Source organism: Helicoverpa zea, chromosome 28 (genome assembly GCF_022581195.2).
Source record: "Helicoverpa zea isolate HzStark_Cry1AcR chromosome 28, ilHelZeax1.1, whole genome shotgun sequence".
In the NCBI taxonomy this organism is placed as follows: domain Eukaryota; kingdom Metazoa; phylum Arthropoda; class Insecta; order Lepidoptera; family Noctuidae; genus Helicoverpa; species Helicoverpa zea.
In genome coordinates, this window is record NC_061479.1 from 805,408 (window position 1) to 833,118 (window position 27,711).

Below are 27,711 nucleotides of genomic sequence, written 5' to 3' on the forward strand. Positions count from 1 at the left end.
GATTATTTTCTATATAATAACAACATACCACCTCATTTGAAATCTACGATCAGTTTAAAAAAACAATCAAGTCATAGAATGGACACCAAAAAGTTTGAATTACTTCTAGGTATACTTATTCTCTTTTTTTATGAACACTATGAGGCGATGAAACGGTACTGAAAATTATACGAATTTACTGATATTTTTCAACTTTAAGGCTCTAGACAGACGGACTGCATTTCAACTGCAAATTTGCAGTTCAACGGCAGTTCGAATGCAGTTGATACGACTGCAATAGAACTGCAAGATACCTTCATATGGCCGTGATTACGGAATTTTACTAAGTATAGGTAAGTGCTGGAGTCACTATCAGATATCAAACGTCTATAAATAAAAATTGTGAATTTTCAGACTGTTTAAATAAATCCCTTAACAATTATTTTACAGTCCAGGCCAGTCGAAGGTGTCATTTGTGTTCTATTATGGGCACTTATATGATCTCTTGGAGTAGCATGTCTAGAATAACCAGGGCTACCATCCATCCCGGTTTCCCCGGATTTGTCCTCGTTTGGTGGCCGTCCGGGGGCCGTCCGGGCGGGGTTTCAAGAAGTGTCCGGGGAAAACCCGGACACTTTTCATGTAAGGAAGCACCTCATTGAATTTAAGTGTATGTTAATAGTAAATGGATTACAAATTAGGTGTTACTTTGTTTAAAAAAAATCGTACTCGTTCGGGGAAAAAATGCGATTAACGCCAAATGTCCGGGTTTTTTTAATGTTTGTCCGGGTTTGGCAAAATTCGAGATGGCAGCCCTAAGAATAACGTCTGTAATTGGGATAGCATTTTTGATAACTTTGCCCAACGCAATAGTAAATTTTCTTTCCTTTTCTACAGTGTTGCACACAAGTGGGGTTGAAGTTGATACCTGTGCAACCTGTTCCATGTAGGCTTTGGTATTTTTTATTCGACATTATAGGTAATCATCGGCACGAATCCTGAGCGCTGACCTGACCTTCACCTGCGCAGAAGGGTATTAGGTCCCTTTTGTGGTATGAAGTGAGGCGCGGGGGCGGGCTAAAGCAGTGATTGGCCCGCAGCGCATCGCGTCATAGCCGTCACTCGGAATTGGTTCATTGCTAATAAATCACTTCTGCGCAGGTGAAGGTCAGCGCTCAAGATTCGTGCCGATGATTCTAAAAGCGCTGAAAATTCTTCCAAGTTTGAATGTCTACCGCCAATCGATAACATGCCTGCTACAGTACAAATATTGAATGGTAAGTCATTTTCGTCATTGGATTAGCACCACAATAATTAGTTCTACATGATCTTTCGACGTAGCATCCGTCTACAATGATATACGGTAGACTGCACATCAACGGTAACTGTCATGCACCTAAACTCAATAGTAATAAGTACGATTTTCCTATAAAACTGTTACCACTGACCTGAAGTTGACTGCACCATTACAATTAATTCGGCAGCATTATTTTTCTTCAAGGGACCACAGAAAATGCATGCCCAAATAAGCCTGTAAGGTCCACAGTCTGTTTTTATTATCTTTATATTTTTTTAAATTCAGCAGGTATCTTAAAATAAATTTAAAAAAAGCCTAATAAAAACTTTTATTTAAACGCTTTAAAAAAAGCTTGTCGCGCAATTCGAAAATAAACTTGTACCAATTTAATTTGATAGGTTAATTGAAAATAAAATAAAATAAACTTATATATATATATTTACAACTTAAAACTAATACAGTGCATCAAAAAATTGCTTGACCAAAATTTACGTATAACTTGCGTGCTTCCCATTTATGGAAGCACACCAGCCTTTTGGACAAAATCGACGAAATTATACGACATACACTATCATCCATTTTAAATGTGGCCTTGGACGACAGAGCTTGGTCTCAAGCGACTCTTTCCATCCGTATGGGAGGACTTGGCGTCCGTAAAATTTCCAGTGTAAGTTTACCAGCCTTTATTTCCTCGGTCCATGGCACTGAGAAATTGATCAGGAAAATATTACCCACCACACTGGTCAATTTTGAGGTGCCAAGCCTGACTGAGGCTTTAAATGCTTGGAAAGTCGCATGCCCGAACACCGACTTACCCGCCAACCTGTCCTCCGAGAGACAGTGGGATGAGCCGCTCTGCAGAGTATTACGGAAAAGTTTAATCGATACGTCAATTACTTCTGCAGAGCGAGCGCGCCTACTGGCTGTGGGTGAATGGGAGTCGGGTCTATGGCTTCTTGCACTTCCGTCCTCAAACACAGGCACCATGTTTGATGACACCACCTTCAGACTCGCCGTTTGCCTCCGACTAGGTGCTCCATGCTGCTCTCCTCATCGCTGCCACTGCGGGGAAGCTGTCAACAGCCTCGGTCACCACGGCCTGTCGTGCAGCCGGAGTGACGGCCGCATACCACGACATGCCAACATAAACGACGTGATCCGTCGCGCTCTTGTTGCCGTCGGAGTGCCAGCCGTACTCGAACCAAATGGCTTGGCACGCGACGATGGCAAAAGACCAGACGGCATGTCGCTATTTCCGTGGAAGGTGGGTAGGACTTTAGTGTGGGACGCGACATGCGTCGACACTCTTGCGCCATCTCACCTTCCCGGAACTGCATGTTGTGCTGGCTCCGCCGCTGTACAAGCAGAGAACCTCAAGCGGCGCAAATATAGTAACCTTATAGGCAATTACATGTTTGAGCCGTTTGGGGTTGAAACTCTAGGGCCGTGGGGTCCGAGGGCGCACCTTCCTGCCAGGGATATTTCCCAGCGCTTGGTTGACACTTCCCGGGACCCAAAGGCTGGCTTTTATTTCGCACAGAGGTTGAGCATTGCCATCCAACGTGGCAATGCTGCCAGTCTTTTGGGTACATTACCTAGTGACAGCGATGAGGAGCAATTTTTTGATGCACTGTATTAGTTTTAAGTTGTATATATATATAAGTTTATTTGATAGGTGAATAAAGCTCGCGACATATTTTTTTATGCACATTTCATACCAGGACCAATTTAAAATTGCGCGACAAGAAGAGAAAGAAGATTCATATAAATTGTATACAATGAGCATGACATTTTTGAACAAAAAAAATATTGCTTCGGACAGCCAACGCCCTTAGTTCCCTATGTCCAGATAACTTACCTAAATATTCTAATTTCCCAACGGAATTGCTTACCATGCACCAGGGGCCCGATTCTCCTCTCTCTAATGTCAAAATCGAATAGAAATTGAATCGTAACATGATCGCAATAGCAGTTTTAACATTCTGCAACTAATATAAGACCAATCGTTTTCCAGCGACATTCGATTGGTTTGCTATTTTGGTGATTTTGGCCTGTACGGTAGTTTGCTGTACAATCATTTTGCAATCGTAAATCATTTGCAGACAAAATGATTCATTATTGAATGAAAGAAAAGGATAAAAACGTTTATTTCAAAGAAAAAATAGCGGAATGCCACATATGCTTCAATCGTAATCGAGTCGGGATTGGATCTCAGTTGAATCGAGTTAAACGTGAATCGTATGTGGCTTAAGTAAAATTAGGAGAATCGGGCCCCCGGCTGTCATTGAACATCCTTGGCAGTCGTTACGGGTAGTCAGAAGCCAGTAAGTCTGACGCCAGTCTAACCAAGGGGTATCGGGTTGCCCGGATAACTGGGTTGAGGAGGTCAGATAGGCAGTCGCTTCTTGTAAAGCAATGGTACTCAGCTGAATCCGGTTAGACTGGAAACCGACCCCAACATAGTTGGGAAAAAGGCTCGGAGGATGATGATGATGACGTAATTTGTTTTAGGTCGGGGGTTAATTAGGTACTTCAACGACTTATCCAACACATGCATCACATTGTGGTGAATAAGTCGCCGCCGCGCTTTTGCAGTGCATCGGGGATGTTCGCGGAGAATGGTGTGCCAGATTTAGAGGGAAGAGTATTATGTCGGTCCTTGGAGGTGGATGAACGTCACTGCGAGCGTGTTCGTAAAGCACTCGATACGAACCAATGGGCGCTGCGGTAGTAGCTATAATGGCGTGTGGAATCATAAATATATAGACACTCAATTGTGTTCCTTCTCATATGAAAATAATGTTTTTAAAATGTATTAAAAATAAACTTATTTATTTATCTCATCATGACGAGTGACGAGTTCTTCCGTTTCGGAAGGCACATTAAATTGTCATTTGAACATCTTTGGCAGTCGTTACGGGTAGTCAGAAGTTCAGACAACCAGTCTTGCCAAGGGGTACTGGGTTGCCTGGGTAACTGGGTCGAGGAGGTCAGATAGGCAGTCCGTTTAGACTACAAGTCGACACAAAGTTACCTAGTAAAAGGCCTAGGAAGATTTAAATAAAACCAAAAATTCATTAAACTATTTTATATTTACCTAAGTATTAATAGAAGTGCATTGTAGTTTTAACATAACTGGTAAAAACTGCATTATTAATGATTAAAAAAAACATAAACATTGTAGACTACAAATCATGACTTCTCTTTTATATATTTATACTTATAAACGTTTGAAAGGTTAAAAGTCAAATACGTTATGTACACAAACGCAAAAAAAACCGGCCAAGTGCGAGTCGGACTCGCGCACGAAGGGTTCCGTACCATCCAAACTAAAATTCTACTGTTAGTGACCTTGAATTTCGATAAATATATATATGTATATAGAATATTAATTTGGATGGTACGGAACCTTCCGTGCGCGAGTCCGACTCGCACTTGGCCGGTTTTTAACTAACTTCTTAAAAAGGAGGTTCTTAATTAGGATTTTATTAAATATTAAAGAAAAACAGTCAATCATAAGGTTAATAAATATTATTATTTAGATTAGATACCTATATTTTCAACCCAATTGGTAGGACAATTTTACATATATATAGTAAAAAGTGACATTCAAGCATGTTTTTTAAATTACATATTTGTACGTTCATCGACAGATCTTTTCAAACAGAAGATATTTTAATGGTAAATAAAACATTGATATATCAATATATCAGTTAATAATATGAGCAGTAACGTTTATTATCGTCTTAAGAAGGCTACCACTATTTAACTATAACGATAACTAAACCAGAACCAGCCGTATACTTGCCGCGCATTGGTCACATCGACGATTTGACAACTGAAAATGGTTCGGTTATCCTTATAGTTAAATGGTGTAACTCACCCGAAAATATTCACAAAATAAATACATATTGATTTACTTAGAAATTATTTCTATAACATATATAGTTATCGGCTCGAATCTTGAGCTCTGACCTTCACCTGCGCAGAAGTAATTTATTGGGTCCCTTTTGTGGTATGAAGTGAGGCGCGGGGGCGGGGTAAAGCGGTGATTGGCTCACAGCGCATCGCGTCATAGCCGTCACTCGGGATTGGTTCTTTGCTAATAAATCACTTCTGCGCATATGTAGGTCAGAGCTCAAGATTCGTGCCGATAACTTAGAAATTATTTCTAAAACATATACTTCATTCCATAATAGGTACACATATATTATTACCTATAAAAAAACTTAAATATTGGCTAGAGCGATCCGTTAATAGTTCAAAATAAAACATAAGTAAAGTGCAATATATTCAATTATTTCTTATACATAATAATATGTATAAGACTTACTTATAGATTTAGAATTAATTTTTGCCATAACTTTTGTTATTACTAGTTTTTTCCCGCGATTCCACCCGCTTGCCGAAAGAACCCACCAGGGGCCCGATTCTCCTGATTTTACTTAAGCGACATACGATTCACGTTCGACTGAGATCCAATCCCGAATCAATTACGATTGAAGCGTATGTGGCATTCCGCTATTTTTTCTTTGAAATAAAGGTTTTTATCCTTTTCTGTCATTCAATAATGAATCATTTTGTCTGCAAATAATTTACGATTGCAATATGATTGTAGAGCAAACTACCGTATAGACCAAAATCACCAAAATAGCAGACCAATCGCAAACCAATCGAATGTCGTTGGAATACGATTGGTCTTATATTAGTAGCACAATGCCCGATATGGTTAAAACTGCTATTGCGATCATATTGCAATTTCTATTCAATTTTGACATTATTAACTTAGGAGAATCGGGCCCCAGGTTAACAATAGCCCTCAATGCTTAGAATCCATTTCTACCAAACCCTAAGTCCTTTCTCAGGCTGTACCAAATAACATTAAAATTGGTTCAATAGTTTTGGCGTGAAATCACGACAGACAGTTACTTTCACATTTATAACTGTAAAAATGTGAACCATTTAACTATAACGATAACCAAACCATAACCAGCCGTATACTTGTCGGCCATTGGTCACATCAGCGATATGACAACTGAAAATGGTTCCGTTATAGCTATAGTTAAATGATGCACCTCTCCGTGAGAAGTAAGAATTGAACCAAAAATCAAAACCAAATCATATTCAAAATACTAATTAAACCTAATTTTCTTCTAATCCTAATTTCTCATAATACCCGTTTTATATATTCTCCAGTGAATCTGGTTAATCGATTTTTTTTCAGTCAATTTGTTTTAAAATTACAACAATTTAATTCATTGCATATTTCATATACTTATTCGACTATTCGTAGGTAGGTCCCGGCTGTCATTGAACATCCTTGGCAGTCGTTACGGGTAGTCAGAAGCCAGTAAGTCTGACACCAGTCTAACCAAGGGGTGTCGGGTTGCCCGGGTAACTGGGTTGAGGAGGTCAGATAGGGCAGTCGCTCCTTGTAAAGCACTGGTACTCAGCTACATCCGGTTAGATTAGAAGCCGACCCCAACATAGTTGGGGAAAGGCTCGGAGGATGATGATTCGAATATCCGTCAGTTGCACAAATCTCCATTAAAGTTAAAGCTTCTATAAATCTATTGCTGACTCTTTCTTTGTCAACAAGATAAAAAATGTTAGCAATAGAGTTAATGAAGCTTTAACTTTCAATGATATGTAGTAAGTTAATCAATAATATAAAATATGGACAAAATAGAGAAAATGGTGGTTAGCTGAACACAGTTTTTCGGTGACATTTTAACTTTTCTTTTAGTTCATGAAAATGCTATTAATATAAAAGTTTTTTTTTTTTTTGTTAATTTATCAGTAGAGTTCCGGCCATTTTTCAGTGAATATAGTTTTTTTTTGGTCTATATAATATACCAAGTTTTTTTTTTAACATAACCATTTCTATTTAAAGTTATACTTCTCATTTGCAGAAGTAAAGATATTAAGTCTTCTCTTTTCTCGTATTATTCGCATACCCAGTTTTTTTAAACAACAATTTATTACTTTTTATTGAGTACAATTTTATATGGTTACTGTTGGGTATGCTTTTCGTTTTCAGAAGTATAGATGTTAAATCTTCTCATATTCAGAAGTATAGATATTTTAACTTCTCTTTTTAAAGATCTTCAAATTCTCCTGTTGTCTTTTCTGAATTTTCAGGATTTTCTTTCTCTTTCCCAATCTTGTAGTTTCCACGTCCGAGATTTGGTAAATTCTCGAATTACCTAGCCAATGTTAATCAGTAGTACTTTTCTTACTTTTGCTTGGTTCCACAACGATTTCTAACTTCCTCTTATTGTTTAAATCCGATTTTATCAATACAGGTTTGCTTAGCTTAAAATTCTTGATCATGGGTGTGTAACTTTGCATTACATTAACTTTATCTTTTGTGTTATCCGCTTTAACTGGCAGAACTTTAGCACTAGGTTTAACTATAACCGTATCGACATTAACCGGTGGTTTATACGGGACGTTTTCTAGAATAACCGGCGAACTTTTCGCTTTAGGCGGACGCTTCTTATTATGCACATCTTTTATATTGACTCTGCCCGCATCGTCTTTGAAAAGCATGAAGTCACTACCTTTGACTCCATTTGGTAGTTGACCCCCAAAATAACGTACTGAAGTAAGTTTGTTAGCTATTAACATGGATAATTCTCCAATATTAAATTCCGTTAATAAATCATTCACGCTGGAACCAGCGAAGTTATCAATGTTAGGATCGGCGCCGTTTTCAACTAAAATTTCCACGGTTTTACCGAAGTGATCCACTATTTTCGTTTTGTTTCCTCGTTCTGTGAATAAATTGAAATTATTTTAGTAAAAATCTTGTCTAAATATGAAAATAAAAGGTTTAGAAAAACAACTAATCATAAGGTTGAGAAACGATAGGCACGTTAAACTGTAGGTCCCGGCTGTCATTGAACATCTTTGGCAGTCGTTACGGGTAGTCAGAAGCCAGCAAAGTCTGACAACCAGTCTAACCAAGGGGCATTGGGTTGCCCGGGTAACTGCGTTGAGGTGGTCAGATAGGCAGTCGCTCCTTGTAAAGCACTGTTACTCAGCTACATCCGGTTAGACTGGAAGCCGACCCCAAAACAATTGGGAAAAGCTTAGGCAGATGAACTCGGCCTAAGTTATCCTGATATTTTTTTTAAATCAAACGGATTTTAGCTAAAATAGAAACATTGTATTACTATTTGTGACAAATATAACGAAAAATATTTGAAACGGGCCTGCTGGAAGAGATTTCTTACGAAATAAGCTGTGCCTTTGTACAGTCAACTTCAGGTCAGTGGTAACAGTTTTATAGGAAAATCGTCCTTATTACTATTGGGTTAAGGTGCATGACAGTTACCACTGATGTGCAGTCTACCGTACTAAATATTTGTTCTCTGTGTTCTGTGCGTAACTGTGTACATAAACTAATAAATAAATAAATTATCTCACCGGCAGCATCCATGCAGGCGGCACCCACAGCTAGATACAGCGCCGTATTCCCACTGTTGGGCATCGTAGCGTTCACGGCGGCCCGGCAGCTCTCCACTAGACACAGCACGTTGTTGTACCTGCCCAACTTGCTGGCCAGCATCAGTGCCGTGTAGCCTGCAAAAAGTCATTAGAACACTCATTAGCACACTCATTAATGCACTCATTAGGACACTCGCATACACACTCATTAACATACTCAAAGAGTAACATACTCACTAACACGCTTACTCACTCATTAATACACTTATCAATGCACTCACAGTCTCACTCATTAACACACTCACAGACTCACTCATTAACACATACAAAGACTCATTAACACATTCAAAGACTCACTCACTAACGCACTCACAGACTCACTCACTAACACACACTCACAGACACACTCACAGATGATGATGTAAGCAGTCGTAGTCGTAAGGATAATGATGAACTGTGTATTGTGCCATGCAACACAGCTCTAGAGCATAAAAGCGCTTGTATAAAAAAATACCAAAATGGATGAATGAAAATAAAATTCAAAGAGGATCTTATTGCCAAATGTTTTTATAATCTATATGTTACCGTAAGATTACAAACATCGTTAGATTACAATCTATCTCGAGAGATTGTAAACTGTCGAATTATTGTGAACCGTAACATCTGATTGCAATTTAACGCATTATTTTTCGCTATATTATAATCTATCGATGAGAAATTGTCAAATTGTCAACTGTCCGAAAGCTCTCTCTGATTGGTCAGTCTTTTTGTAAGATCGACCAATCACGACCAGCCGTTCTGTTCCCATGGAGTTCCCGTAGAGTTAGGAATGAAATAGAGGTGTCAGTTAAATAAAATAAATGCTCTTCAAAAATTCTTCAAGTATTAAATTTATATAAAAATAACTCTTATAAAAATACAGTTAGGTATTTTGTCTTCAAATACAAACTAATATTTAAAAATAAAATAAAAGGGGTGCTAATTAAACAGGCTTCTTTTTAATATCATTATTCGCCCCCAAAAATGTATGTTGCCTTCTAAATTACTAAGTCAGCCACAATTAATAAAGCGTCGAGCATCTAAATAATACTATCTTAGCCACGAGTTATCTTCCACTCTAAATACAACTCAGCATGATGGTTATTTTTTTGCATCTAAATTTGTAGCATGCATTCTAACAGTAAAATTCTTAAATACTATTAAATGACATCATAAAAATATTTATTTACCTTCTAATTTTTTAACTCGTACCTACTGAGTTTTTTGTTTAAAATATAACACATCCCATATTAATTGACCCAGCATGGAAGTAAGCATGCAACATGCAGCAAGCATAACTTCTGTCACGGCTCCGGCGCTGCGGGGCTCCGGCGGTCCCATGCGAGCTTATCGTCGCAGATGGTTTTCACGCTCACCACCGCAGCTTCGGCTTGCTGGCCGGCAGAGCCGGCCAGCCTCAGCCGCGGCGGCGAGCGCTGAAACTACCTGCGCCTCAGCTCGCAGGCCGCCTCGCCCCTCCGCGCCTACGCGGTTTTGAATTGCACTCTAGGGGTAGGGCAGACAAGACTACGTGGAGTCGGTTTTGCAGCGATTCGTTTTCGTCACTAACTTCAATTTTTAATACAATTTTTAATTGTGTGTAATTTGAGTCTTAAAAATTAAGTAAGTAATCAGCGCGCAAGATGCATTCCGTTCTACGCCAGTTGACAATTTGACCGCTCTACATCGCTCTCGATCTTACAAAAAGACTGACCAATCAGGGAGAGCTTTCGGACAGTTGACAATTTGACAATTTCTCATTGATAGATTATAATATAGCGAAAAATAATGCGTTAAATTGCAATCAGGTGTTACGGTTTACAATAATTCGACAGTTTACAATCTCTCGAGATAGATTGTAATCTAACGATGTTTGTAATCTTACGGTGACATATACATATAATAAAATGATAGGAAAGTCAAAACTGTACATTGAATATTTTTTTTAAAGAATACTTGGGGGGTGATCCATAATCGATTCTAAACCCAAATATGTAGTTTTTAGAATTTTTGTCTGTATGTCTGTTTGTCTGTACGTTTGTCCCGGATAAACTCAAAAAATACTGCATGGATTTAAATCAATTTTTGCATGACTATTACCTAGGGGCCGGTTCAACACATAGGCTATATATTATCACGCTATCACCTACAGGGGTTGAGCAATAAACGATTAAATAAACGAAAATTCTATATTGCCCACGCAGACGTAGTCGCGGGCAACAGCTAGTATTTAAATAATGCCTAAGGGTGCTTACATAAAGAAACAGGTTGCCGGTACAGACAAACCTGTACGGGTAGGTACCGATCAGTGCAGGTATAATATTTACTACATTTATATAATATCTACTACAGTTATCGGCACGGATATCGAGCCATGACCTTCACCTGCGCAGAAGCGATTTACTGCCTTATTGCCTTATGCGTACGGGTGCGCAAAGCGATCCCCACTCTTCCGCCGAGAGCCCAATATCCGTGCCGGTATCGGTACTACTAACACTTGTTATTTTATTGTGACGTTTCGCTTAAAATGCATGTTCGCTATTTGTAAACATTTTGTACGCCAATTAGAGACAAAAAATGTATGGGTCTCATTTTATATTACCAACTTATGTCATAAAAATACCTGTTTTTGTAAACATATACCAATGTTTTCACGAAATAAATTATCTTTATCAGACTCACTCATTAACACACTCAAAGACTCACTCATTAACACACTCACAGACTCATATAATGACTTTGACTGACTCACCTTGATTATCAAATAGTTTGTTGATATGCATCATAAGGATTGGAGCCAGTTCCTCATCAGGCTTGTCTTCGTAACCAGGTCTCCATAAGTCTTCATTTTCATGGAGTATTTGTCTGAAAATTACAAGAATTATGTTAGGTGCTTGAGGTCAGGGTTTCAATTCCCGGGTCAGCCAACCAAATCAAAATCTTTTTATTTCGCATTCTTTGCAGGCATCTATGAAACGTCACATTAGTTGCACGGTTCCAAAAAGTTGGTCTCATGGAGAAGAGCCGGCAAGAAACTCCATAGACACTCTTTTTAAAACTGCCCAGGACATATTATAGTGCAGGCACATTTGCGCAGACACAAGAGCACTCACTATTCCTTCACTCTCATAGCGCGATGGGACGGCAATCCGAGTCCACCGGAGAGAGATCAGGCGCAGGACCAACATTTACGTGCTTTCCGATGCACGGGTGTATCAATCACCAATGTCCAGGCTTCGGGCTGCTTTGTGAAAGTTTCTAAAAGCCACAAAGCGATTTCGGCCCGACAAGGGAATTGAATCCGAGACTTCAAGAGTCCTGCGCAACTGACTGATCTTCTTATATGAAAACAGCCGCCATGGCCGAAATCCTTGGACGCTTGGAACAGATCGTGGAGTATGTCCAATACCAACTGGACCTTGAGGGTGGCGAAGTTGGAGTCGCGCCACAATACGAACTTCAAGTCGTTCATGGTGCGAGTTCCAACTCATCACATCGACACCTATTTTTATTTTTATTTTATTTTTGTGACTAATCCTTCTGATTATGATTTAGGTTTCTTTTTTTATTTTATTTAGTAGTTTAGTAGTTATATTATTTTTCTCTCTAGAGCATAAATCAGTTCATACCGATGGGCACCCGCAACTCCGCATAGGTCCAGTTGAAAACCAGCGTCAGACACTAGTGGCCTTACTACAAAAACTTTAACAACTGTTTTACACTTGTCTAAAAAAAATGTGTCTCCAAAATGAACCTTATGTCAACGTCATAATTTGTCATTTTTTTAGACAAGTCTTAAACTGACGTTAAAAAGTTTTTGTGGTAAGACGGTAGCTGTCTGGCATAATGCTGAACTGGACCTATTTGGCGCAACCTTTTGTTACTTTATTTTGTTTTTATTTCTATGTGTATGTATGGCTTGTGTCAATAAATAATTTTTCTTTCTTTCTTTCTTTACCTTCCTTAAGGAAGAGCTTCGTCCGAAAGGTATCGTAAATCGGAGGTTCCGAGGATGGCTACGCGACACCACGCAGCGTAACACGACGCCGACACTTCGTGTGCAGTAGTGATAGTTTACATATTTTGTATTAGTTTATAAGTATTGTTCTCTATATCTATATCTATACTAATATTATAAAGAGGAAAACTATATTTGTTTGTTTGATTGTAATAGATAGACTCAAAAACTACTGGACCAATTTTAAATATTCTTTCACCATTAGGAAGCTATATTATGTGCGAGTAACATAGGCTATATTTTATCCCGGTGCGGGCAGTAGCTCCCACGGGACGTGGGTGAAACCGCGGGAAAACGGCTAGTAAATTATATATATGTAATTGTATTTTTTTGAGCCCTTGTTGCCTGAAATAAATAAAAATAAATAAACTCACCTAGCATTCTGCTGACAGTAAGTAACAAGTACTGGCAGATGTTCAGTGTCCATCTCCGCAGCGATATGGAAGACCGTTCTATCGTCTTCATCTATGTCCATGATATCGGCACCGAAATGTAGGAGAATGGAGATTAGCTGCGTGTTTTCTTGGAAGAGCGACATACGAAGTGGTGTCTGCAAAGAAACAATGATAGATCAATAAAGTGCGGATTACAATAAGCGAACCATCCACTGTTTCCAGATTGGAGATTGACATTCGTCATCACTACATAGTATGAAACAAAGTCGCTTTCTCTGTCCTCATATCCCCACGTCACGTATGCTTAAATCGCAACGATTTTTTTTATAGACAGTGATTCTTTTTCTTCTTTTTTCATGTCGATGACATGTCTTACAGTGAGACTACACTATGTCAGCCCAATATGCCGCCACAGCGAGAGCACGGCCGGATGCGCTCATTAGTTCCTCCCGCGAGCAAGTTTCAGGGCACAGTGGACATGCCATGAGGTGGGATAGGTCTGACATGACATGACAGAGTGATTGAAGAGGAAGGTTTATAAATATGTATAACTAGAGAACCGGGGCGGGTAGCTAGTTTTATATAAAGTATATGTCTTTATCCGTCAGTTGCAGAAAATACACTATTAAAGCTTCCTTAAATCTAGTGCTAACACTTTTCATCGTTTTGACAAAGAAAGAGTCAGCAATAGATTTAAAGAAACTTTAACTTTAAGGGATCTTTCTGCAACTGACGGATAAGCTCTAATCGAAAAATAACAATAGGTTATTATGATAAAGTAGATATTATGGTAAGGAAAAATGTAACTTGTGAGATGACGGCAGATAGAAGAGTATGGAAGAAAACATGCTGAGTCGAACACAAATAAAATTGGGATAAGCAGGCGAATGATGAGGTTATTATAATACGCAGTAAGGGATTGGGTTCCGTCCGATAGTAGCTAGTTACACCCGCGTCTGGGGGAATTACTTCGCATATCTGTATAGAATATAACCTATAGCCTTTCTCGATAAATGGGCTACTTATGTAATACTAGCTTCCGGCCGTGGCTTCGCCCGCTTAGAGTTCGGTTACATCGCATTTCTAAGAGAATTCTTCAAAAGTCCGGAATAAAAACTATCCTATGTTCTTTCTCAAGGTCAACTCTATCTCTGAACCAAATTTTATTAAAATCAGTTCAGTGGTTTAGACGTGAAAGCGTAACAGACAGACAGACAGGCACAGAGATTTATAATATTAGTAGGGATTGATAGAATTTTTAAAATGTGATCTTGACATTAGCGCGATCAAGCCAACAAACATGAAAACAAACAAACTCTCAATATTACTAGCTTAGGGAACTACTTCCCGCATCAGGATAAAAAAATGGTCTTAATGTTATTTAGGAGGTAAGATAGGCAGTCGCTCTATGTGGCACACTGGTACTCAGCTGCATCCAGTCAGACTGAAAGCCGACCACCATCTGGGAAAAGGCTCGGGAGATGATGATATAACTTAGGTAATTCGGATAACAAATAAAATTTCGCACAAAGCTTAAAAACGGTACTTCCCACTTACATATGGCTTGTTTTAAAAGCAAAAATACTATTTATTAAAATAAACACATGACAATACATGTATAGAATTACAACTGTCAGTGATAACACTGATAAGAGTTTATTTACATTGTTATCAACGAATACAACAATTCTATAATAATCTATAGGTACTTCTAAAAGAGCTCGTGGCAAAGTCAGAGCTACACAGAACGAAAGATCATCATCCTCCGAGCCTTTTTCCCAACTATGTTGGGGTCGGCTTCCAGTCTAACCGGATTCAGCTGAGTACCAGGCCTTTACAAGAAGCGACTGCCTACCTGACCTCCTCAACCCAGTTACCCGGGCAACCCAATACCCCTTGGTTAGACTGGTGTCAGACTTACTGGCTTCTGACTACCCGTAACGACTGTCATGGATGTTCAATGACAGCCGGGGCCTACAGAACGAAAGATCATAAGGTTAACCAATGCTTCGGTCGGTCCGTGGATGGGTGACCATCTTGTCATGGCGAGTTCTTCCGCGTTTCGGAAGGCACGATAAACTGTAGGTGCCGGCTGTCATTTGAACATCTTTGGCAGTCGTTACGGGTAGTCAGAAGCCAGTAAGTCTGACAACTCTTGCTTAGGGGCATTGGATTGCCCGGGTGACTGGGTTGTGGAGGTCAGATAGGCAGTCGCTCCTTGTAAAACATTGGTACTTCGCTGCATTCGGTTGGACTGGAAGCCGAACCCAATATAGTTTGGAAAAGGCAGGCCCAATATAGGCAGGTGATGATGCTTTCTATACGAATACTATAAAGAAGAAACTTTTTTTTTGTACCAGGGTCAATTCACACTGAAAGAGCAGCGGCCGGCAGCGGCCGTAAGAGCACGGACAAAGTAAGAGGCGGCCCGCCGCGCTCGCGCTCAATTACTTGCATTTACGGCCGCTGCCGGCCGCTGCTCTTTCAGTGGGGATTGACCCTAAAGGCTCCGAAACTACAGAACCGATTTGATAAATTCTTCCACTGTTGGGAAGCTACACTCTTCCCGAGTAACATAGGGTATATTTTATCCCGGTACGGGCAGTAGTTCCCATGGGACACGGGTGAAAGCTTGGCAAAACAGCCTGTCGTCCTATATACCTACTGACTCATCATTGTCCTTATCGACAAATAATTCAGAATTTCGAATATTAGTGACTCATATAAAATGAGCTGATTCATCAAAACTCACGATTGATATCTTTAGCCGTAATCAATTCATTTGTTTTAGACAGACTTTTAGTCGGCCGATATTTTGTTTGGACTCAGAAATCGCACGCACATTACAAAGATCAGGTATTTAGTCGGTATCAGACCGGCTGAAAATTTACAACCATCGGACCAACTTTCGGTTTAGACTGCAGTGGGTAATCGGAATCGATTAGCTAATGACGAAAAAGTATTTCATAAGACTCTAACGTTTGCAACCGCGTGCCGTGGTAACTACTCCGCGCATCCGGATAAAAAGTAGCCTTTAGCCTTCCTGGGTAAATGGGCTATTTATCAAGGAGGAAATAATTTTTCGAATAAGTGTTACGCCCACTCGAATTTCGCATTACTTTATGAATCAGCTTACACATATAAACTTAGGTATTTAGTTTGAAATATGTATAATTCATTCATTCTTACAAATTGTTACGCAAAGCTACACTGGATTCGATTCATACGTTTCGGAGAAATGACACTATAAAAACTGTATTTAAGTTATATCCTCCTTAATATTGGAATGTCGGTCAAAGGCGTATTGGGTTGTCCGTGTAACTGGGTTGAGGAGGTCAGATAGGCAGTCGCTCCTTGTGGCACACTGGTACTCAGCTGCATCCGGTTAGACTGGAAGCCGACCCCAAGATAGTTGTGAAAAGGGAAAAGGGAAAGGGAAGGGTATATCGGTATTTTTAATGTCGGAATTCAGTTAATGACATACTTACTTCTAACTATGTCATTACTAATTACTTACTCAATCATTTAGTAATATCGGTGAGTTCAAAGGAAAGTCATTATTATAGTAATTGGAATATTTCTTAATAGGTCACTTCTGATTGATAAATAGTATAATGCGCTCTACTTGATTCATTATTTACTTTAAATAATGAAGTAGGTATTTGAATGAATTTAGGACTAACCGAGTAGGAATAAATAAAACGAATAATTTGTGGTTTTTTAGATATGTAAAAATACTATATAACATCGGAATCGAGAACTTTTTCCTTATATTCCTATACTAAATTGTTATTTTGATATCGCAACCGGACACTAACAATTTATTCGTTCTCATATATTTTCTGCAGATGTTTTCGCTTGCGTCCCTAAGAATAGCTGGATAAAAAATGATCCAGGTACCTACATGTGGCATAGCTTTCTAACTCTTTTTTAGGGTTCCGTACCCAAATGGTAAAACGGGACCCTATTGTTTTCGCTCCTGTGTCCGTCCGTCCGTCTGTCCGTCTGTCAAATTTTCACAGATGATGTATTTCTATTGCCGCTATAACAACAAATACTGAAAACTAGAATCAAATAAATATTTTAGGGGACTCCCATACAACATACGTGATTTTAAATAATGGTACGGAACCCGTCGTGCGCGAGTCCGACTCGCACTTGGGCGATGTTTTATATTGATTTCATTATTTTCAAACTAAATCGTAATACCTGAGATGAACGCGTTCAAACGAACAAACTCTTCAGCTTTACAATATTAGTAGGTACCTATAGTCACTACGTATACCTATCTATAGGCCCATTCATATATATACACATATGTCTCAAAACATTGTTTGTACATTTAGTCACCAAAAGGGAATGTCCCTTGATCCATATAACGGGTATAAAGTTCGCCGATAATACAAACGTCAGAATTCGTAAAACATCAGGGGCAGTTTTAACCTTAGCGGGCATTCTGCTACTAATATAACACAAATCGTATACCAACGACTTTCGATTGGTCTGCCATTTGGTCTATATCTATACGGTAGTTTGCTCTACATTCATATTGCAATCGTAAATAATTTGCAGAATTCATTATTGAATCACAGAAACGGATAAAAACGTTTATTTAAAAGAAAAAAAAAGCGGAATGTCACATATATGCGTCAATCGTAATTGAGTCGTGATTGGATTTCAGTCGGATGTGAATCGTATGTCGCTTAAGTAAAATTAGTTAAAGAACAATGTCAGGTTTCGGCCCACCCAATCAACTTTTAAAACTGAATTCTCACCAGCGGCGGCCCTAGCCATTGCGAGGCTACGTGCGGCAGGTCTTTGCGAGGCCCTTTGTCCTATGTGAAAAGTATGTATTGCGAGAGTAAGCTGGTGTTTTGATTTACCTAAACGTCATGTTTGAGTAGAAATGGTCAAGTTACACAAATTAATAAAATTTTATTTTTACTACAGTTTATATTTAAAGAATCACAAAATTAACAAATATTAAAATGATCTGATGCTTGCGACTTTTCTTAAGACTAAAATCTTTAATTAAAGCAGAATAATCGAATGAATGAGCAACGTCATTTTCGATCGAAAGATTAGCAAGGGCTGAAAGTCGATCTTGTGTCATCGAATTCTTTAAACATGTTTTAATAATTTTAAGCCTCGAAAAACTGCTTTTTCGATATTATTATTTTATTATTCGAATTCTCAAAACTATTTCGGTAGTGGGATAAATTTCAGTTAAATTATTTTCTAATATATATTTCAGCACCGAGATAATATTCAGCTCTTCGTATAACTGATTCAGGGCCGTCTCTAGCTCATGTAGCGCCCGGGTGCGATCATGACCGTGCAATCACATTCATACGGAAACTATGAGTTATTTTCTTGTAAATAAAAGGACTTAAAAGCGGCGCTACCTTCTAGGTTCGGCTAAAAAAGGATGAAAAAATAAAACAAGTGGAAAGTAAAGCACCCGCGAGCATAGCGAGCCCAAAATTTTTTGAGGTTTGGGTCACCAAAGCACCTAAACTTGTATAATAAACAACAGTGCAAGGTGAAGTCGCGAGCGTAGCGAGCGCGAAAATTTTTGAGTTTTGGGACATAAAAGTTCTCTAATCAATTTATAAGGAAAGGTACTGTCAAGTGCACAGCCGCGAGCGTAGCGAGCGCGAATTTTTTTAAATTGTTTGTTTAAGGACTCTCAAATTAAACTCGGAATTAAGCAAAAATAAAAAAAAAACCGTGACTGGATTGAGAGCCAGTTGTGGGTTGTAGCGCGAGGCCCCCCCAAGCGCGAGGCCCTGTGCGAGGGCACAGTTCGCACACCCCTAGGGCCGCCACTGATTCTCACGGACACAAAGTTCTTTACTACAACAATTTACATATAAAATACTAACTTCTTATAAAATAGTTAATTGTTATCTAGAACTTTTCCAAAAAAAAATATCATGTTAATAAGTAATTATTTTGTTTATCGAGTTCAGGTTTTTCGTTTGAATAATTTGGTTTTGAGAAGTTCAATGCAAAAGTGGAAAACATAGAAAAGCTTCTGACATTAAACTACACAAAAAACTGTAAGAATTTTCACTGTACATGAAATACTTTTATTGAGCCTAAGTTACTATGGACGTCTGACATTGTTCTTTTAAAAGTAAACCGTTGTTTTAGGAAAAACGGACATTCATGATATAGGTGAACTTGGGCCATAAGGTACTATACTATTTCTAAGTAATTTATAATTTTTATACTTCATTCAAAACGGGATTAGGGACAAATATACAGCAGGCATGTTTGACTGTAGGTTGCAATATCCATAACTGTATAGGGAAAGAGACTATGAAAATCATCAATCAATAAACGTTGCGAAATCTATATTAATAAACCGGCCAAGTGCGAGTCGGACTCGTGCACGAAGGGTTCCGTAAATTACAGTTAAATCAACCTATCTCAAAAACTATAAGAGATACTTTGATCAAACCAAAAATCGTTGAAAGAGTTAATTAGCATGCATCACCTCTATTTTTTTTTGAATTTTATACCCCGTAGTTATAAAAATAGAGGGGGGGGGACATACTTTTTACGACTTTGAGAGCTGATATCTCAAAAACCGTTCACTTTAAGAAAAATGTTTTTTAGAAAACTTTATATCATTTTAAAAGACCTTTCCATTGATACCCCACACGGGTATGTACATCGAAAAAAAAAATTTCATCCCTCAGTTACATGTATGGGGGGCCCCACCCCCAATTCTTTTTTTTACTATTTAGTGTCATATTTTTGTAGCGGTTCATACAACACATATTCCCATCAAATTTCATCACTGTAGTACTTATAGTTTCCGAGTAAATCGGCTGTGACAGACGGACAGACGGACAGACGGACAGACGGACATGACGAAACTATAAGGGTTCCGTTTTTGCCATTTTGGCTACGGAACCCTAATAAAGAGGAAAAAAATATTGTTTTTTTGTTTGTACCCTAAAGGCTCCGAAACTACTAAATCGATTTAAAAAATTCTTTCACTGTTGGGGCGCTACACTCTTCCCGAGTAACATAGGCTAAATTTTATGCCGGTACGGGCAGTAGTTCTCACGGGACGCGGGTGAAACCGGGGGAAAACTGCTAGCGAGATATTAAAAGTCCCAGTTACAGGATAATATAATATTTCCTGGTTCTTGAAGGTAAGGGGAAATACTGATTATACATAGTTGCATCAGAATAATATTTCAGTTAATACCACTTCTAAACTAGCTTCTGATGTATTTATATTGCCTAATATTTCTGTTGCCGCTATAACAACAAATACTGAAAACTAGAATAAAATAAATATTTTGGGGGGCTCCCATAAAACTGTATTTAGTAAAAATAATGACGTGCACAATTTCAACACTAGAAATAAACATAAATTAACCGCATCTAACTATCGATTGCATAAAGTGCACGGTTCGTTTGTGGGCCTTTGTATATGCATTTATAATAGAATCCCAGTTCATTTGCTAGAACTAACGGACAGTTCTTTTAAAATCAAAATTAAGGATATTCTTTATAAAAAAGCTTATTATAATGTTAATGATTATTTCACAGATACACGCAGATGGCAGCTCTGAAGTGGACAAAAAGTGTTTTTTTTTTTATTTGTGAATATAATCTGAAACAATGTTGAATTGTATAAGTTTTAATTTAATTATAATTTGCAATAGACAGCTGTGTTGCTGGGAAGTTTGTTCTTCACCACTTCTTCCCAGCCGTAACACTAGAAGTGGTGAAAGGGGGGCGTTTTGGGGGTGCTGTCCTTTTGTTGTTTAATTTAACGTGAAAAAGTGCTAAAAACTAGCCCAGTTTCAATAAACGTTTTTGACTTTGAAACAAACGTGATTTTTTGGTCATTTTCTAAGTAATGGAACGGAACCCTTCGTGCGCGATTCCGAATCGCACTTGGTCGATTTTTATCACGATGCTCGGAGTAGTTCCCTAGAATCTAGATACGCGGGAAAACCCGCGGGAAACTCCTAGTAAGTAAATACAAGTGTAGTTTTTATCAAACAATGTAATCGTATATTATCCACCGAATCGGTTACGCGATAAAATATCTACAAAATAGAGGTCAAACGATACCTCATTGGTTCATATTGGCTTAGCAACATTGTGGGTAAAGAACCAACCTCTCAAGTATGAGAGTGTGTTCGATGCCAAGTCAGGCAAGTACCAATGTAACTTTCCAAAGTTTGCATGTACTTTCTAAGTATATCTTGGACACCAATGACTGTGTTTCGGATGGCACGTTAAACTGTAGGTCCCGGCTGTCATTGAACATCCTTGGCAGTCGTTAGGTAGTCCGAAGGCAGTAAGTCTGACACCAGTCTTACCAAGGGGTTGCCGGGTTACTGGGTTGAGGAGGTCAAATAGGCAGTCGTTTCATGTAAAACACTGGTACTCAGCTGCCTTCGGTTAGACTGGAAGGCGACCCCAACATAGTTGAGAAAAGCTTAGATAAGATGAAGTTTAAGATTATTTACCGTACATCACACTGGTACTCAGCTGCATCTAGTCTTACTAGAAACCTAAGGAAAAGGCTAGGCAGATAATTAACTTACCAATCCATCTGCTTTCAGGTCAACTGTCATTTCTCTTCTTTTTAATGCTATACATTGTCTTCTGAGCAAATCCACGTCATTCGTCAGGACAGCTATGTGGATGGGCCTGAAAAATGCAAACCAATTGAGAACCTCCTCCTTTGAGCTGCGGGATTGTTCGCGCGAGTTACCGCGGCGCTGGTACATAAAGGGCTTAAGAAGGAACATGGTGGGGTTTAGTCAGTAAGAGTCTGACACTCCCTCACGCTGCACACACAGCGGGAGGGGTCATTTGATGATTTTACATAAAAAAGAGCCTTCTTCTTTTTGAAAGTCGGTTGAAATGGCATTTAATATATGGGTTCGTGCCAAACTTATTGTCATTCGAAACCAAACTGACTGTCAGCCGCCGAATGTAAATGAACGTTACACATAGTTTATCGTCTTTCCATACATATTCACTTTTTTGTTCACATCTAACCGACGATATGCTATGCGTAATATGCATAGACGCTGACATTCGGCGGCTGGTATCCGGTTAGACTGGAAGCCGACCCCAACATAGTTGGGAAAAAGGATCGGAGGATGAGGATGGATTCAGAACGCAAGATTTACACGCAGCCTAAGAGTAACCTAGCACCTTTCTCGATAAATTGGCTAAGTAACACTAAAAGTAGGGCTGCCATCTCGAATTTCGCCAGACCCGGACAAACATTAAAAAACCCGGGACATTTGGCGTAAATAACATTTTTTCCCCGAACGAGTACGATTTTTTTAAAACAAAATAATACCTAATGTGTAATTAACATATACGTAAATTCAATGAGGTGCTTCCTTACATTAAAAGTGTCTGGGTTTTCCCCGGACACTTCTTGAAACCCCGCCCGGACGGCCCTCGGACGGCCTCCAAACGAGGACAAATCCGGGGAAACCCGGACGGATGGCAGCCCTAACTAAAAGGAAAAGAAATCTAATCAAACCAGTAATCCTTGATATTAGCGCGTATAAACAAACAAATAAACTTCAGCTTTTAATATTAATCTAGATATCAATAACCGAAAAACTTAACCGTTTCGATATCAAGTTTTTATCGAAATTGGTTTTGAAAACACGTAATTTAATCTTATCGGTCACTTTTTTGCACAACTTACAATATGTTGACCTATCATTTTTGAAAGTGGCGTGAAGATATGGTTATAAAAATATTTTATTTTAATAAAAATTACTAAGATGCAGTCTGCAGTCTAACCAAGGGTTATTGGGTTGCCCGGGTAAATGGGTTGAGGAGGTCAGATGGGCAGTCGCTCCTTGTAAAGCACTGGTACTCAGCTGAATCCGGTTGGATTGGAAGCCGACCCCAACATAGAGGGGAATAATTCTCGGAGGATGATGATATATACCTACATAGATAGCATAGATATGTTGTATTATATCAAAAGGTTCTTTACATTTAACTAAGTATTTTGATTTTGTAAAATGATAATGGGAACCCCAGCAACGTATTAATATCTATACTAATATTATAAAGCTGAAGACTCTGTTTCTTTGTAGCGCTAATATAAGGAATTATTCGTCCTTCGTGCGAGTCGGACTCGCGCACGAAGGGTTCCGTACCATTGTTTAGAAAATGAGCAAAAAAAATCAAGTTTGTTGTATGGGAGCGACCCAAATTATTTATTTTATTCTAGTTTTCAGTATTTGTTGTTATAGCGGTAACAGAAATACATTATCTGTGAAAATTTCAGCTCTCTAACTATTAAGGTTCATGAGATACAGTCTGGTGACAGACGGATGAACCGACGGACGGACGGATGGACAGACGGACGGACAGCGGAACGAAAACAATAGGGTCCCGTTTTACCCTATGGGTAGTACCCTAAAAAAGCGACTTTTATACTATGTAGTGATATTCTTTCAGTGTTAGATAGCCCATTCATCGAGGAAGATTCTAGGCGACTTTTTATCGGGATACGCGAAGTAGTTCCCACGGGATGCGGATGCAACCGTTGGCGGAAACTAGTGAATAAGGGTATTTTTTTTGATCAGGGGCCCGATTCTGCTAAGCTAATAATATCAAAATTGAATAGAAATTGAATCGCAATAGCAGTTTTAACCATATCGGGCATTCTGCTACTAATATAGGACCAATCGTATTCCAATGACATTTAATTGGTGTGCGATTGGTCTGCCATTTGGTCTATACCGTAGTCTGCTCTACAATAATATTGCAATCGTACATCATTTGCAGACAATATGATTAATTATTGAATGATAGAAACTGATAAAAACGTTTATTTCAAAGAAAAAATAGCGGAATGCCACATACGCTTCAATCGTAATTGAGTCGTGATTGGATCTCAGTCGGATGTGAATCGTATGTCGCTTAAGCAGAATTGCGCCCCAGCTCTTTAAGCGTTGCTACGCGTAAATTAATAAGGCGCAGTTGGATGGAACCGCGATACGCACATACTATTGCAAATTAGGTACCCAAATTACCATATAATTTATTTATCAATTATTAAACAATGACTTTTATCAACAAAATAAGTTATTTAACAATTAAAGTTTATAGAGAACTAAATCTTAGATATATCTTTACTAGCTTCCGCCCACGGCTTCGCCCGCGTAGAGTTCGGTTATATCGCGTTTCCAAGAGAATTTTTCAAAAGTCCGGGATAAAAACTCCTCCTATGTTCTTTCTCAAGGTCAACTCAACAACGAAGTTCATTGGTTTAGACGTATAAGCGTAAAAGACAGACAGAGTTACTTTCGCATTTATAATATTAGTAGCAATTATCCAGGTGCACAAAGAAAATACTCAGGATGAGTAATGTGCGAATAACTTTCACCTTTGAATTGAAATATCACGCTATTAATTAAATTATCTTTAGATAAATTATTTAGATAAATGAATTAAATTAACTATCTTAGAATATATAACTAGCCGTTTCCCACGGTTACACCAGCGTCACATACAATCGGACCAATAGTTCTTGAGATTTGAGTGTTCAAGCGGACAAAAAAGCTCTTCAGATTTATAATTTTAGTATCAATTCTTTGGTTAAAATGATTGATATTGAAATTAAATATTTTTTTATTCTAACTCTCCTATACCCTATATATCTCCTATACCGGGCCTGCTGGAAGAGATTTCTTTTTAATTAAGCTGTAGTTACAATTTCTTTTTTCTATTTTTATATATGTATCTTGTCTGTGTTTTTGTACCTGTGTACAAAAACCGTTAAATAAATAAATAAATAAAACAAAAAATGTACTTACAAATGCCCATCGTTATCTGGTGTTAAGCATTTTTTCCAGTCAATAATTCCTTGGCGTAGTAATAGCAATGTTCTTTGCTCTTTAGGTATATTATGCAAGTCTTGGGCTCCGAATTCTACCTTTCCAGTCAATGGACTCAAACCCCCATCCATATTATGTAATTTGTATTCTCTTTCAGTCACATTTTGTCTCTCTACGCTCTCGGTAACGTCTTTTGTATGCTTATCAACTAACATATTGAAAGGATTAATCAGCAAATCTGGAGTAGTTGCCACCGATAATGATGAAAATCTACCGATACTGTTGTTAGAATCTTCGTCGAAGACGGAGCCGAGTTCCGGTAATGAGACTGCTGATGCAGTGTCCTGTTTTGTAATGGTTTCTTCTTCTTTCACAAATAACGTGTCAAATTCATTTGGTGATATCACTACTTTTCTTGGCTGTTTCTCTGTAGGCCCGTCTTTGACCACATAAGGGGCCAACTGCTGTCTTTTAACTCTGCGTTTCGGAGTAAACTTTTTCAACTCATCCATAGACGATTCATGAGTCTGACAACACACATCAACACTGTCCTTTTTGTCACCAACCTCTATACTGCCTTCAGTCTGGCAAGATACACTTTTATTTTTTTTCGGAACTGTCAACAGAGAATTTATGCTTCTAATTTTAAGTTCATGACTTATAATTGAACATATGGAACTAAATAAAAAATCGTAGTTATTTTGACCGATTAGTCTAGTAATTTCTTCTGAGGTTTTCTCGTAAACCTGGCCGCTGTGGCTCTGACACTTAGCAACTGTTGTACAGGAATTAGTCAACATGTTCAGACGATTCACGATAGTCATATTACGGACTTCCCCCGCCGTGAAATCCCCCGTTTTCGACGTGTAAATAATGTCCTCTTGCACGGAATTTTGTAACGATTTCACTAGCTTCATATTACTCTTGAACGGATTTATACCTTTCTGTATTATTATGTTCTTATTCAATATTAGTGGCAGTTTTTTTACCGTGATAGGTTTCACATCCTCTGTGGACATTTTGAACACTTTTTTTTATTGCTATCGCACTTAATTTATGTCGTCACTGTTTCTTACACCTATCAGTAGTATCTGCGCGCGAAATTTTTAACGATACTGGCGAAATTCATTATTTTTTGAATAAATAACATGTTACTACACTGGGGTAACCCCCTTGAAAAATGACAGAAGCATCGGACCTCTATAGACTTGTATGGTTATGGAAGTGCGTTTACACGACACGACTACGTGACGACGCGAATTGACGAAATCAGTTTGCCATCTACGAATATTGTATTATAGATAATTGAAAAGAAACGTAAAATTTGACCACTGATAATCAAAATTTCCAAACGACTTATTTAGTTCGTAATATCCGTTAAAAGGAACCGTCTACAAATAAAGTAGTTCATAGAATTTCAAGTTATATTAACTCCACTCATAGCAAACTGCTTAGATGTGCACTAATGATTTATTAGTCATCGTACCTTAATTTTGTAAAGGTTAATTATTATATTTTATGACTAAGATTTTCCACATCAAAAGTCGCTTAAAATAATAACGACGCAAAAAGTCGTGAGGTGTGAACAAGTTTTGATTTCCAACATGCGGCATTCCCCTAGCAAAACGTTCCGTTACACTGTATCCTTGACCTAATTTTCATAATATACCCCAAGAATTAAAGAAGGATTTGTTATTTATTATAATATTTTAGAAAAACTTATACTTTTAATCTGAATTTATTATTAATAATAAATTTTCTCATAGGTTTTCCTGTTGATTTTGTTGTTATTGTTACATATTGTGCAATGGAACGTACAAGAGCAACGACCTTGGCCTTATAGATCGTGTTTGGTGCGTTCTGAATACTTAGCTAGGAAAAAGTATAATATTTTCATCGGGGTCCGTCTATTTAAAATAATCAGTTTTTATTTAGCCTATAAAAATATGATTATTATTTTAAAATGACATATATTTTTTTGAGGAATTATGTTTTCTTTTCAAAGATTCTGGACGAAATGCTTGAATAATAGTTTTTTTTCTTTGGTATTAGTTAACAAATAAATTAGGTATTCGATTTGAACTAAAATGAAAAAAAAGAGTCATTGATTCTAAAGTAATTTATGTTATTTATTTTTGGAGTTAAATGTTACTTAAAAAGTAGCTTTTGAACACAAAAGTCTAACTTAAAAAAAAATGCAAGTTTCAAAACTTCAATCAATCAAAATAACCAAAAAAAAAATGTTTTCTGCATTCGTAGTAATGGGAGTCGATGTTATTACAATGTAACTGTACTTTACTGTTTCTATTCAATATTTAAAAGTGATTGCATTTGAACTTGTACACTATTTGCGGTCAAAAGTCTAATGCTTTTATTTTGTAGCTGCAATACATACATGCGCGCGCCGCAACAGCGGGCGCCCCACTGAAGTCTCGCGCGCCAAGCTACCCATATTTATAACGTTTCGTTCGAGCGCTCTCATTGGCCAGCGCGGATCGCGATAGATTCGCGCCCTACACTACGAAATCATTGTAATAGCATTTAAATAGGCAGGCATTTTAGTAAAATATATCACTCCACTTCTGACTCTCGTCGTGTACGGACGTGTCGCTCTGCGCTCGCCCGTTTACGACTTTTGTCTTTGTTACGCCCGACGTAACGCTCACCGTA

At 38.3% G+C, this 27,711-nt stretch overlaps 1 protein-coding gene across 1 annotated transcript; it reads right to left on the reverse strand.

Annotated features, from left to right (window-relative positions):
* Positions 1 to 6,977: 6,977 nt before the first annotated feature.
* LOC124643864 lies at positions 6,978 to 26,229 on the reverse strand. Its single transcript, XM_047182986.1, has 6 exons — positions 25,021 to 26,229; positions 21,763 to 21,868; positions 13,160 to 13,335; positions 11,520 to 11,632; positions 8,708 to 8,863; positions 6,978 to 8,052 (listed from the first exon to the last, which is right to left on the reverse strand). Exons 1-6 carry the CDS (start codon positions 26,058 to 26,060, stop codon positions 7,493 to 7,495), a joined length of 2,151 nt encoding a protein of 716 aa, XP_047038942.1. The 5' UTR covers positions 26,061 to 26,229; the 3' UTR covers positions 6,978 to 7,492.
* Between the last annotated feature and the right edge of the window lie 1,482 nt (positions 26,230 to 27,711).